General features: G+C 49.7%; 1 protein-coding gene across 2 annotated transcripts in view; it reads right to left on the bottom strand.

Moving 5' to 3' along the window:
* Positions 1-14,626, bottom strand: part of PIEZO2 (piezo type mechanosensitive ion channel component 2) — a 332,921-nt gene extending 318,295 nt beyond the window's left edge. For both annotated transcript variants that reach the window (XM_073790517.1, XM_073790518.1), the window contains exon 1: positions 13,746-14,626. In XM_073790517.1, coding sequence (XP_073646618.1) covers positions 13,746-13,809 — 64 coding nt within the window. In that variant the 5' untranslated portion in view covers positions 13,810-14,626. The remainder of the gene's footprint in view (positions 1-13,745) is intronic.
* Between the last annotated feature and the right edge of the window lie 409 nt (positions 14,627-15,035).

Below are 15,035 nucleotides of genomic sequence, written 5' to 3'. Positions count from 1 at the left end.
TGCACTTTGGAGCCGAGTTTGACACCTAACATACTCAACTTGAACCACGTCCTAAGGGCAAAGGAGATCATTCAACTCCACCTCGTTTCTTATGAAATTATCTGGTTGTTATCAATTAAATCTCAAACTGGGAAAATGTTCACAGAATTCAAATATTGCAAGAATCACAATTCGGTAGGAAAGTTAAGATTTCCACAACTTAAAATATAAGACATTTTATGATCATTAAGTTCTGTGTCTGAAATAACAATAAGAAAAAAAAATCAACCAAGAAATACAGAGTTCGCCGTACAGCTCTGATATCTAATAAGAATGAAAATAAGTTTACCACCTATATCACCACAGAGCAAACCTGAGACAGTTCACTGCTCAGTAACCTTTGTCCACACAGACCGCTGTTGAAGACGAATCCACCCTCCTTCCTACACTTTGTGTATTTTACTAAGAGATCACTTTAAAGAATTATAACTGAATTTAAAACACCACGAGCCCTCAGAAAACGTACTTTAGCACCCTGGCTGGAAACAGAACTGGTGTATTTTATCCTCATCAGTCACTGAATCCCCACCCTCAGAATTACCCTCCTTTTGGTAACAGGTTTTTGCCCAGTTCACACCAGGTACCCCGGGAGGCATTCCAATCCTCAAGGCTCTGAGTCAGAGCAGCCAAGACAATGTCAGCACACAGTGCTCAGAGGGCAGGCGGTGGGGAGAGGCCCAGACACGTGGGAGAGAAAGGAAAAGCGGCAGGGCAGTGGGTTGGCCCTCAATTTGTCAGCCAGGTGCAGCCAGGGGCCCGGCTGACATCATTTCATTTACTTCTTTCTGTCGTTTTGAGATAGATGTGAGTTCTGCCAATTTTCAGATGGGGAAATGGAGGCTCAGGGAAGCCACCCACCTTGAAACTTGTCTCTTTTTTTTTTGGCCACACCTCACAGCTTGCAGGATCTTAATTTCCCGAACAGGGATTGAACCCGAGTCGTCGGCAGTGAAAGCGCCAAGTACTAACCACTGGACCACCAGGAAATTCCCTGAATTTGTCTTCATCACCAGTGACAAGTGAGGTCAGCAAAGGCTGGACCCGGCCCTATGACTAGAAGCCCATGTCCCTGGAAAAGTTCTGGAAGCTGGAGGAAGGAGAGGAGGTGGGGACTTGGTTATTACTGAGGGAAGATGAGGGGGAGTGAAAACGAGTCCCCCTAAAACAGAGTCCCCTGACGACTGTGTGATGAATCTGTCCAAAACCTCATTCCCTTTATGTCCCATCCCTGTTCCCCTAAGGATTGAGGAGAATCAAAGAAAAGGGGGGACTGAAACTGAAACAGAACGCTGCAGGGTTCTTCCTGGGTACCAGCCCCTCAACGTCCCCTACTTCTTGTTTGGTGTTTCCCAAGTTCCAAAGAGCAGGCTCGAGTAGTTCATGATCAGGAGAATAAAGTCACCTTATTATCCTAGCTCCTCCTGAAGGGATATAGGTTGTTATAACCTGATGCATATCTTTAAGATGTTCTGTAGAAACTAAGACCCCCACCAGGTGGAGGATGGTGACTACACACTGACCACAAGCATGCAGACCCCAGACTGGTTGGAACCAAAAGGTTGAGATTCCCAAAACATCACCCCGTTAACCTCACAATCAACCAATCAGAAGAAGGTCCACGAGCTGATCACACACCCTGTGACCCTCACCCTTAACGTTGCTTTTAAACTCCCTTCCCTGAAAGCCATGTGGGGGAGGGGGGATTTCGGATCTTTTAGGCCCGAGCTGCCCGTTCTCCTTGCTCGGCACCTGCAATAAACACTACACTTTCCTTCACCACAACCCTGTCAGCAGATCGGCTTTGCTGCATGTGGGGCAAGCAGACCCAGGTTTGGTTGGGTAACAGTGGGGGGCGGGGTGCTGAGCTATGTCTGGGGTACCTCACATCTGAGAGTCTATGAAGTTTGAACCTCCACCTGGCGAGAGACAGCCACTCTTTCTATTTACGTAGCCACTTGTCAGATGGGTACCTGTGATGCCCTCTAGAGAGAAACGTTGAAAAGGAAGCAAACATATGTTCATCGTGAAACAAATACCAAGAAGACACAAGAACAGTGATGCTAAATGGTGGGTGTGTTTACGAAGCAACCACAGTGAAGTACACACTGAGAATGAGTGAATAAACCACAAGGACCCTGAATGAACACCTAGTAGCTTGTTGTCACCCTGGAAACAAGAACCCAAGGGGCTGAGGCCCTCACACCACCCGCAGTGGGTACAGAGGGATCTAGTGAGGGTGGGAGAATGAAAACTAGTGACCAGACAGCTCCAAGCTGCAGACCGCACAGATAACCTGAAAAATCTCTCTCTTATGTTTGCCTCCCGTGTTGCTTAATTTTTAAGTAGAAAGAAGAAATTAGGTAACAAAAGAATATCTTATGTTTTTATTGAAAATTGAGATGGACAAAGTGCCGATAGCTGAACCAGGAATTCACAGGTGGGAAAATGTAAATGTTGATGTTCAGAGAACTTCAAGATAAGACTTTTAAACATTGTCAAGCTCCTCTTGGGCAACAGCCAATAAAGAAACCTAGAAAGCAAGCACGTCAGAAGTGATCACAAGACACAAATCCACAGAAAACCAGATATGAGCTTCCTCTGACACTGGGGTAAACCAGAGCCAGTGCTGCCTTCAGACAGAAAGGCCTGGGCACGTGGACAGACCTGGATCACTGCGAGTTCTAGTGAGTCTGGGAAATGGATAACAGGGTAGGGGCAAGAAAAGTCAGCCAAAATCAGATGAATATTTTAAAGAGTGATGGGAAGAAACACAGTCACCAATGGACCATTAAAACCACACTTCAAATACCTTTTTTTAAAGAAGATGCATTATATACATATTCAAATGTATAAAATATGATTATGTTGCAAAGTTATTCTAAACAGAGTTTGACTAGCATCTTTTCCCTCTTTGGAAGATCAGCAGTACATTTAAAATACACTCTCCAGGACTAGATGTAAAAGGTAAACCTGAGTCTAGACATATTGGAATAAGTAACCGATCACTGTCCCAAGGATAAGGTAACATCTGAGATTTGTTCCCTTAGAGGTAGTAACTTCGGGAAGATATACCCTTATTCTAAAGATAACTGCTCAAAGTACTTAGGTACCCAATTTAAGAAATGCGTTTGGGGCCGCTGCCACATCCCTTTTAATAATCTCGATGGTGGGAAATTGTTGAGGGTGGTTTTCGGGTTTGAAAATAACCCAGAGTGATTATAAGCTGAGCCCAGTGCACGAGGTGATGGTTGTCAGGCCAACCCTGCCACCGCGGGTCAGAGATGCACTGTGACTCCAAAGTGATGCAACAGCAAAAGTGATGACGCTTCGAAAATTACTGCTGAAGGGGTTTGTGGTTGTTAATGAGAAGTTTTAGGGAGCCGGAGGCTTCTGGAAAATGCTGGCTTTCCAGAAATAAACCCCATTTTATGGCAATCCCTCTCCCCCCAGCCTCGTCATCTGACCTTTCATCTTCTCTTCCTGGACTGAAAATGGTCCGGCCCAGGCCTGAGCTGCAGCTGCTCTGTCGGGAACAGGGTTGGGGGGTCTGGCTCTACCTGAGGATGCTTCACTGCTCACCTGCCACTCTGAGTTCAGGCCCCAAGGCCAACAGTCAAGTAGGAGGAGGAGGGAAGGAGGGGAAGGAATAGGAAGGGGGAGGCTCTGAAGGGCAAGAAGCACCTGTGACTCTCACCTGTCCTACACACACCTGAGATTTTTGTGCCACCTCCCATTTCCTTTTCTGGGTAACAGAACTGCCCAGCTAAGATCTCAGAAGGTCTGTGAGGTCACTGAAACGTTATGCTTTGTGATAAAATTCAGTATTTTACTCAAAATATCTTTCTCTGATTCAAATCTTGTCTATACAGTTCTACGCCCTGACAATTTCATTTCACTTCGGTTGGTAACTCCATGTGGTTTGATTTTCTTTATAGACATGTCTGATCATAAACTGCAGGTGGTAAAATTCTTTTATTTCTGCAAAGCCACACACAGCCGATTCTACAGCACACTTGACCACACAGTTTGGAGTTCTCGCTGTTGCCATCACAGAGGGTGTGTGCTCTATGTGATACCGTGCTGGCAGCAAGTGAGGGAAAACCACCAAAAAGTGAGGATTGCAAAACCTCAGCTTGAGTGTGTCTCCTTCATAACCAACTGTTCTAAAAAATGCTCCATCGAATACCTAACATGATAGAAGATTATTTTCCTTAGCAATTCCTAACGATTCTTAAAGATCGAGTGTGAAATACGTTAAGTCTGATGGTTATTAAGAAACCAGAACAATTTAGATGAAAGAATTCTGGTGTGTTGGCTAAAAAGTACTGCTTTCTAGTCATCCCTTCTAATACTGAAGGAAAGTATGTGCAGAAATATTACTGGAGAATCAGGAAAATATTCCTTAGCCTCTAACACCTCATTTTCTAGATAGTGTAATTGAGGAACAGAGCGTTTCCATGAATTGGCAAAGTCCCATAGCTCGCTATTAACAGGATGGAGACTTGGTCTTTAGACTTTCAGACCAGGGTGCCTCCGAAAATACGTGCTGCCTGGATCCCCAAGCAGGGGGACGTGTTCTCGCCAAGATGCCAGAGCAGCACCTGCCAGCAGGCGGGCACAGTCCCAGGACAGCAGGAGGAGGAAGGACTCGGGTCTGCGTGGATCTATAACCCGTTTCCATGGCGCTCTGCTCCAGCTTCTCAGTTGCTACGGTCCTCCATCCCTCCTCCTTTTCTGCACCTGTGGCCAAACCTGCTGACTCCGGGAATTGAACCGCAACAGAAAACAGATCGATTTGTGTGGTTCAAGGAGAGCTAAAAACATTTTAAAAAATCATATGCATTTCAACGATGATGCTCCGGGCAAGCTTTACCACTGTCAAGCAGGTTTTTCTTTCTCTATTCACTGCAAAGCAAGTAAAAGGTATTAATTGTCCTACTGAGAAAATTCACATTTAGGAAAGTTGCAGAACATTCAAATTAGACCGTCATGAATTTTATTTTCAAAGATGTAAAAACCCATAGCTATAAGATGCTAGACTTAACTCTTTTTTCAGACTTCTGAAATATTCAAGGGAAAAAATTTAGCCCTTGATTTCATTAATCAATCAGTTGGCAATATTTCTTCGGTGTTCACTGTGGGTCACAGCCCTGCCTGGACAGCTGAACGGTAATGATGGGATACAATTTTTACAGTTTTAAAAAACCCTAAAAATATCTATTTACTACCTACTGTGTGTTATGCAGTAAGTTTAGTGCTGGGGATGTGACAAAGGATCACATGGGGTCCCTGAACTTGCAGGCATGTGGAAAGGAAGAGTGGGATCACATAACTTAGTACAAAACTCTGTGGTTCAGACACAGAGATCAGACTTGTGGTTGCCAAGGGGGAGGGGGAGGGAGAGGAATGGACTGGGAATTTGGGGTTGGCAGATGCAACTATTACATTTAGGATGGATAAACAACAAGGTCCTACTGTATAGCACGAGGAACTATATCCAATCTCCTGGGATAAACCATAATGGAAAAGAATATTTAAAAAAGAATGTATATATGTGTAAAACTGAGTCACTCTGCTGTACAGCAGAGATTGGCACAATATTGTAAATCAACTATACTTCAATAAAAAAATTTAAAAGTCCATGATTATATGAAGCAAAGTGCCGGGTGAACACAGAGGAAGCCATTCAGCCTGCCTAGGAAGGAGAATTAAAGATGAGCAGACGTCCCATGGTTTCAAAGGTAACAACGAGCAGTGGCACAGAGGCCTCCCTGCCTGTCCGACTAGGGGGTTGGAGGGGGGCGGGGACACAGACTGTCTTCAAATCAGGTCTTGTTCTGAAGCTTCCTTGGAAGTTATTGCAACTGCAAATTATCTGCCCGTGGAAACTACCTTGCCCCAAAGGAACAGGTCCTCAGACTCACCTCAGACTAATAATAATGCCTAAATTCTGAGTTTTCAACTCATAAGGAGACCTAAGTTTTATTAAGTATTTACCACAGGCTAGGCACTGCACCAAGGGTTTTCCAAGCACCATCAGCAGCCCTCTGAGCTAGGTACCATTACTAACAACTCGTTTTACAAGTGAAACCACTGAAGAACAGAGAGGTTAAGCACCTTGATCAACATCACACAGCTAGTATGACAGGCCAAGATGGGGATCTAAACAACCAGGCTTTAGAGCTGAGGCATATTTCCCCTTGGATGTCAGAAACCATACACTACAAACAAAAGAAGGAGGAAGAGAAAGAATGTTTGTGTTCTGTTTCCTGTGTAAGGAGCTAGCCCTAGGAAAGATGTGCTACTTTTCATAGCAGAATTCTTCTTAGTAAACCCCTAAACGCCCAGTGGTAGTCTGGCCTCTTAAGATACCCCTGGCATCTAGACCTTCTCTACATCCACCACCCCACACTGCTCCCCCCACTCAGCTAGGTTGCCCATCCTGCGCCAACTAAGCAATAGTAGGGAAGCAAGCCATTTGAACCAACTTATACAGGCACAAGGATGAGAAACCGGCCTCTTATTTTTCCACAGATATTTACACTTTAGATGAAGAGACCTGTGGCTCAAGGAAATGTGGTGGGAAAAGTGAGAAGAAGGCATAGCTGGCAGCACAGGGGTCCCTCCTCAGGGTGGGCTGCTCTGTGGTGAGCTGAGCCTGCGGCTTTCCTCACGTCCAGAATCCACAAGCGCTGCTTGGTGGCTCCACAACAATAAGCTCGACCAGAGCCAGCTTCATGCTTCTTCCACATTATCCCACACCCCCAGCACCCATTCCTACACAGTCCTCAGATATCGGTATAAATCGGGAAACTCCGGCAGCTCTCTGGAGGGTAGTGCACCTCCTCCAGACTCACATTCTGCACCTCACATTCGGGAGCTGCTGGGACTTGAGTCTGGTCCTGGGTCTAGAAGCCAAGGGCGGATGGCGGGGTAGAAAAATCAGAGGTGTCTGCAAGGCACATAAGTCACCCTCACCTACAGGAGGCACAGACGGAGATTTGTACACGAATATCCCTTCTCTATTCTCATCACTGCAGCAGAAGCCCATGACCAGCTGAAATGAAGATGACATTCCCAGCCCCCCTTGCAGTCAGGTAGGTAAATGACATTATCCAAGTCAGGCTAATGGGATGTGAGTAGGAGTGAGTCATGTGACCTCCAGGTTGTGTCCTGGGATGGTGAGGAAGGGGGTCCCTCTGTGTATCCTCCGTCCATCCTCCAGCTGGACGTGGACGTGGGAACGGCGAACTTGAACCACAGGGATGGATGCAACAGCAGAGCTCTGACGGCCCCGTTGGACCACCTCCCAGAGCGCAGTGAGCATGCGCACTGCAACCCGACTGCCACGTGAGGGAAATAAAGTTCGTCTCATCTCAGCCTCATTACCCTGAGAACATATACTGAAAAGGGGACTCGTCTTTGCTTAGAACGGGCTGAAAGGGCCATCTGTCACCCAAAGAAAAGAATCTCCTCACTCCCAGGCCAGGATTGCACATTTGCCTGGCCGAGGCTACGCCCCGTGGTGGAGGTGGGCGTGGCCACATGGCTCCCCCATATTTGCTGCGGGGAGGCTGGGATGTGATGGGCAGAAGAAAAGGGCCACGTTCTCCTCACCGCAGAGTAGATTCTGGAAGGGGCTTCAAGCTGGGGAAGGCACATGGCTCAGCGGACAGGTAGGATGGACAGAGGCCAAGAGTCCAAGACGGAAGCTTGAGGCCCCTCCAAGACTGTAGGACACACAGGATGTGAACCCAGGCAACACTTCTGCCAGCCAAGGCGAAAGAGCAAAGACAAACCTAGGGGACATCTATGAACACGGGGTGTGATCTGGACAGTGGTACCAACCTGCGGGCAGTGGTACCAACCTGTGGGCAGTGGTACCAACCGTCTCATCAGAAATGTGCAGGTTCAGGAGTGGAAGGAAAGCTTGCTCTGAGCACACGGGAGGTGGCTCAGGGCCAGGACAGGATGCCTGACATTGATGGAGTCAAGTTTAGGGGGCGGGGGGTGGTGGCGGTGGGGGGGGGTAGTTCAGAGAGGGAAAAAGTGCCCAGGGGAGAATCCTCTGAGTTTGGGTCATAAAGAAAATAACTCCCTAAGACAGCACTGAAAGTCTCAGCAAAACCTTCACCTCCCTGGTGACAGGTGAAATTGTCACAGAACTAACCACACGGATACACCCAGTCCATTCTTTGTTATGAAATGTGTGGAAAGTTTGAAATTCACATACAAAAAAGTTGAAATATTCCCCCATAATATCCTAGTTTAATGCTAACGTGTGTCTACCAGTAAAGCTGAAAAGAAGAATTCAAAAATAGCAGGTTATGAATCAGGAGACATCACCATTCCATATGATGAAAAGAAGCAAACCAAAATTGTATGCTCTGCAGGAGCCTGGAAAAACATTTTTAAATTGATAGTATGTACAGTATTTTTAATCTATCAATAAATAGGAAAAATGCAAATTTGTATGTTATCACTCTTGAATTCCTATTGGCTAGTTATTGGACAGTTCAAAAATTATGAAATTGCTACAAACTGTGTCTGATGTGCCCTCTGAACAGATATTTAGCGTGGGGTCTCCTTATTTTCTTGATCCTGCCATGTCCTAATGGGTCTAAGAGGCCAAGTGAGGGGCTGGTGAATGCGATAAGCTTCCTCTAGGTTTATCTCTTACAGCCAAATATTGTTTCAGTGTTTTCCAATTCAACCTTGTGTTTAGCCTCCATTCAATCAGATATTGGCTTTATTTTGTTGATCTGACGGCATGTCCTCAAAACAACTGTGTAAATCTACAAATCTTACAAAATTTACTGTTTTATATTCTATACATCGTATCATCATATGATTCTTCAATCAAGCGCTCTTAAATATGCAGCTACACTTACATTATTCTAAGTTCTCCTGGACACTTATGGAAAAAATTATAATATTATACTGTAACTATGCAACGTTATAAACAATTAACAATTAGTAGCATAGGATCTGAAAGGGAAATATCCATGTAATAAACACAGAGAAATTGAAAAATAAGATCATATTAAAAACTATGAAAATGATGGCATAGCGTCAGGAAGACAAAAGTAAACATTGTCAGTATAGTTCTAGGGAGAATCTATTATTTAATTAGAATGCAATGCAGATACATAGAATATTGAATAAAATGTCGAGAAAAATCCTGATCATTAAAAATCCTCCTGCCACACACAAACCAACTTTCATCGCATAATTCAGCTCTAGATTTCAGTACTAAACTGCTTTCATACGAATCCCATCTACTTAACTCAGGCTCCTTACGACTCATGTCACCACCTGCTAGTCTGTTAACTTCTACACAGACTTTCCTCAAGCCTTCCTGCCACTATACTCACAAAAGCAGTCATAATCCCTCCCTTTAAGAGTACCTGCTGCGTGTCAGGCATTACCCAAGGTGTGCAGGAAGGAGGTATTAATATCTCCAACGTGCAGGAAGAGAAGCAAACGAGCCAAACCAACTCTGCCATCAGAGCCAGGATGTGAATGGAGGTCTCTTAAATTGCCCAGTCACTGCACCCTCCTCCCCAAATGATGAGCAGGCACACATGGCCTGTGGGGGGACAGACCCAGTGACAAACTATGAGGTGGACACAGGGCTCCAGCTTTTACTGCCCAAGTGACAAAATGATCTTGCCTGTCTGTTTACGAAATAGTTTATTTTAGATTTAAGCTATAAATTCCCAGTCCTTTTCCCTAGCACTCTTGTCCTTTCTGAAAGTGATAAATAGTATACACCTGTCCAAGGCTGAGAAGGTGTGATGGAAAAGAAAATGCTATTAACGCTGCCAATGCATCCTTCCGCAGCTGAGACTGCCTATCTCTGACAGCTACAGCAGAGGCCGGGGAGACTCTAGGCCCTGCTCATTGGTAATTCTTGGAGTACGTGTAAGTGTTACTACAAAATGACACGCGTTACAGGGGTAAATACATTACACAATAGAGAGGAGATTACGTTTAGATATAGCCTTACTCGTACATATTCCAAAAGTGACTCCAAAGTTTTGCTCATTTTAATCCAGCTATCTCTAAAGGGAATTTTAGAGATTCTTGGTGGATTTGCAATATTATCCAAGTGTGACTTGCCCTCAGAGCACTAGCTGGTTGGCTGATTCTTTTCATAATCTACACAGTCTCCCGTTCGGCTCTGGTCACCTCATTTAGGGGAAGCATAAACTCGCGATGCCTTGTGACTCTTCCCCTCCTGGACCAATCTGTTCTGTCCAAGCCAGGCTCCCCTCTCCTCCCCGCAAAATAACATTAAGTCAGCTCTTCCAGGAAAGACATTAGGAGACTCCAAGCAACAGCAGGCAAGATGAAATGAACGGTCAGCAGCGTGTGAATAAAAATATGCCAACTGGTTCCCAACCCAGGAATGGACTCAAACCATATGCTTAAAGTTGGGTGGGACAGTAGAGTCAAGCCAAAAGAAAATAAATGTAAACATATTTCTGAAGTGCTCAACAGTGACCAGATACTATTATAATTATTAAAGATTGCATAATATTATGGAAGGTTTTGTCTAGGTTCTCTTTCATGTAAGGTTTAAAGAAAAAAAAAATCAGGGTGGCTACCCAAGTACTCATAGACAATTTTGGAGATCTTTAAAATTTTCAGTCTCTATTGATATAGGAAAACCTGCCACTGGATGTCCACTTTGGATGATAAACAACATATTATATCATATCATATATATCATATCATGTGATATATGACATCATATTATATTATATTATACTACAGTTTTGTTCTGCTTTAAACACTTAACAGCCACCTAACCTGTGTAAAAGAGGCCTGATTTCACTTATCATTTCTCTGTAAATTTCTTTTACAGAAAAAGAAAGAACTCAAACATCGAATTAAACAGAATGGCAGTTAATTTTTAGCATCCATCCTTAGGTGAAGAGACTAGGGCATCCATGTGCAGAAACATTTCAACAGTCCATTGAAATGATGTTGGAGGAGTGGTTTTAAAGAGAAATGCATGAGCTTCTGCAAATGCTTGGCTTTGAAGGCTGCCTTAGCCAGATATAAAAATAGACGGCTAAAACGTAAAAATCGATTCTAATGGCAAGCGGATCACTGCACTCTTCCATGCCCAGGATATTAGGGAAACCTGAATATTTGATTTAGTAGCACCTTGGGAGCAGGCGGACCTGAAAACCCTCCAATAACCTTGAAAACATCCACTTCCTATAGAAGAGAATTGCATGCCCGAATCAGGCGACACCCACCCAGCCGCCTTTCGTCCTGCAAGTCAAGTACGAAGATTAGAAGGCGAGTTAGCCCTCGGAAGTGGGTTGTCTTTCCTCACCGACCAGTGAGGGGTCAGTCGGGGGTCAGAGCTCTGGTCCTGCCAGGAGCTCTGCTCTCATCCAGGCAGGGGGCTAGGTCCGAGGTCCAAGCCCTTCCCCTTCCTCCTCCGGGGAGTGGGGAGCCACAGGAGCTAACATGATACGGCCCACCCCGCGCGCACCCTTCCACACACACTCACACACACACAGGTTAGCCTCCCTGAACCCGGAAGGCGGGGGGAGTCCAGAGGAACGAGCTGGAAGGGAAGGCGGTGCAGGGCGGCGGGCGACGCGGCCCTCCTCTGTCCCCGGACGCCGCCCTCCCGCCGGGAAGGTCGGGGGGTGGGGGGGCCCACTGGGCGCACGTGCGCATCCCGCCCCCGGGCGAGCCTGGCTGGGACCCAGCGCTCCTCGGGCGGTGACCACATCGCGGGGCCCGGGGGTGCGGGGAGGAGGCCAGGGGGAGGGGCAAAGGGGCCGGGCGGTGGCGGGATCCCACCACGCGACCGTGGTCGCCGCTCCTCCCGGAGCCCCTGGGAGTGTGCCGCGCCCCGGCCCTCGGGAGGGCAGAGCTCAACAATCCTGCAGAAGGACTTTACGGTGTAGACCCCCATGATGAGTCGGAATGAGACGGCCCCCACTCCGGCGGCCGCGGACCATCGGGGCAAGCGAGCTGGGTCCTGCGAGCGCCAAACTCAGCACGAGGTCCCTGGCCATCAGCTGGTAATCCCTGCTGTCCTTTCGCTCCGCTAGGTGTGCGCCGCAGGAAACCATCCGCCTGACTCTTCCAACAGTCCCCGGGAGCTGCCACCCCGCCGAGACGGGGGAGCCACTCCCCACCTCACTGACAACCGCGAGTCGACCCCACACCGAAAGCCCCTGGTTAACCCTGGCTCCAGCGTCCACTCGGCAAATAGGGAATGAGCCAGGCACAGCGTCAGCGGGCCCCCAGACAGGACGCGACCTGTGAAGCAGCCGCGCTATTTCCCCAGATCGCTTTCCCAAAGGCTTTTTTCTTTTCAAACTCAAGCAAACTGGCGGGGAGAGTGGCCCTCAGCAGCTTCGTGGGAGCTGCGCTCCTCACCTAGAGGAGCGATGATCAAGGACAAAGATCCCTGCAAAACGGTCCTGCCCTGAAATTCAAGTGGCAAAGAGGCCGAGGCTGGCATCCGTGCTGGTCCCTCCTCCTGCCCGAGGATCAGGCCTCTCGCCTCCAGCTGTTTCCACTCCGCAAGCCTTCTCGGTTTTCCGCGGAGGTGTCTTGCGTGTTAATACTCGACTACAAAATCCCCCCCGGGAGCTGGGATCAACCCTCAGGAACCCCTCCAGGGCCCCCTTTCGATTACCTGCTCAAAGAAAACAGTTAGCACAGGTGTGATCTTGATTCCTCCACCTCTGGCAAAATGGAAAACGGTAGCTTTTTCTGCACAGGTCAGGCTCTCTTTATAAATGCAATTGCTACTTGGTAAGAAGTGTTCTCTTTTCTAGCTCTGATGGGGACAGGGGAGAGCTAGGCGCCCACAGTCACCTTAGGAGTGGGGTTCAGTGTAGCAGACGCGGTCTACTAGAGGAGAAACTTGGCAACTCTCACTCCAAGCCCACCGCCGGGCCCGTGTCTTTGGCCCTGACACCCAGTGGCTTTTCACGCCCTGCCAACCGCGTAGAAATAGTGAGATCCTTGCCTGGGAGTTGGCGAGTCTCCCTTCTGGCCCTCCCTTAAGTCTCGGAGTCCCAGTGCGACTCTCTAACCGGCGACAGATCTGTCTGGACGGCGCCGGAGTGGGGGATGGGTTTTGGTGTCTGCAGCCTCCGCGACCAGCACTTTCGTTGTAGCGGCTTTTTTGAGAGAAAAAGAAAGTAAGCAACTTCGGGGCACTGCTTCCTGGCGCCCTCCTGTTCTTTTTAGAACGACCTGAGTCCTTCCCTTCTTCCGTCACAATGGCTGGGATATTGGATAGGGGAGAGGTGGCCTAGGAACTGTCTGGTTCACCGTGCGCCCTGCGTCTAGGGACAGGCGGAGGGGGACTCTTGTACGATCCTGGGAAGGGGGTCTACAACTGCCTTCCAGCCAGATTCGCATCCTTTGTGCACGAGTCAGTACTCCACAAAAAAATTCCACGTGTAGCTACATTCAACAGTCTCCAGCACAGGCCGGGCCCGGTCGCCCGGACTCTGCAGCTGGACCGTTGAGAGGGACCCCGCTCGTGGAGACCCCGCTCGTGCGCTCCGACGCGGAAAGTGCCAGTGCCCTGCTGTGGCACCGGGACTGCGGCGCGGGTTCTCCGAACCGGGTTCCGGGCACTCGAGCCAGTGACCCGGGTTTGCTCCGAAGCCCGCCCCCTCACCCTGGAATCTCGGAGAGCGGAAAACACTCACCTACTGCCAGGCAGACGGGGAGCAGCAGCCTGAAGATGAGCCCGCACACCACTTCCGAGGCCATCGCGTCCGTCCGGCGAGTCGGAGCAGAGGGTCGCTAGGACTGGGCTGCCAAGCCCATGCCCGCCTAAGACCTGCGGCCGGCGGCTCCCAGCCGCCCGGGCATCGTCTCTGCGAGAGCCGCCGCGCTGTGCGCCCCGAGGGCGCGTTCTCCACTCCCGGCCGCCGCTCAGCAGGCCTTAGGAAGCCCACTCGCCGGGCGCCCGACCCCGCACGGCCGGCCCATCCGGTGTGGACTCCCCGATCCGGCGCCGGGGGCTTCTGCAGCGGGTGGCGGAGGCCGGAGCGGGGCGGGGTACGGGGCACTTCAGGAGGGTCCCGCGAGGCGGTGCGGCGAGGAAAGGGGCGAGAAGGGCGTGCTGTCCTTCTGTCGGCTCCTAGGTTGTCGCTCGGGGGTGGGAGACAGTCTTCTCCACCGAGCCTCCTCCGAAGCGAGTTGCCTGGGCTGCCGGCCCGGCCCGGCCCTCGGCCTGGGCTCCCAGAGCGGCCCCGGCCCCGAGCGGCCCCGCGGCGTCTCCCCCAGTGGCGCGCGACTCAGCCTCTGCGCCCCCGGGCTTCGGGCTGGAGACAGCTGGGCGCGAGCGGCCCGGCGCAAGGAACCATCCCCGACAGCGCGGGGCTCGCTGACGGGTCCTCTGTGGGACGCAAGCGGGGGCAGAAGTCGAGACGAAAGCGCGCGAGAGGCTCAGGCTCCACTGTCTCCTCGGCGGCCTCGACTTAAACGAATAAAATGAAAACCGAACGCCTCCCGGCGGCCAGCGCGCCCCCGCCCCGCGTAGCGCAGCCTCGCCCTGGCGGCGCAGCCCGGGCTCCCGGCGGGCGCGCACTTCTCCACCTTCAATGAAACTTTCGAAGCCGCGCTCGCGGACGGGCGTGCGCGCCAGCCAATGGGAGGGCGGCTCGGAGCTGCGCGGGGTCCCGCCCCCGGGCGGCTGGAGGCCGGAGCAGGGTCGGGTCTCCGGAACCCGGTGTTGGCGAGCCCGAGCTTCCGAGAGGGGAACTTGGAGCGCTCGCTCCCCAGACTCGCAGCACTTCTGGGTCCTGTCCTTCTGCAGACAGAAGGAACCATCCTAGCATCGTGTCCGCAGGGCGCGCCCCTGAGCTCAGCCTAGCCGAGGGAGTCCTTTAAGGCTCAGGAATCATGCGCGGGCGACATGAGAACTGAACAATTTTGTGGGACTGTCACGTGTGCCAGGCCCACGCGTGCCCACTAGCATGGATTGAGTAGAA

This window comes from Tursiops truncatus, chromosome 13, assembly GCF_011762595.2.
Source record: "Tursiops truncatus isolate mTurTru1 chromosome 13, mTurTru1.mat.Y, whole genome shotgun sequence".
Classification (NCBI taxonomy): Eukaryota; Metazoa; Chordata; class Mammalia; order Artiodactyla; family Delphinidae; genus Tursiops; species Tursiops truncatus.
Note: the sequence above shows the minus strand (reverse complement) of the source record. Positions and strands in the feature narration are given on the sequence as shown.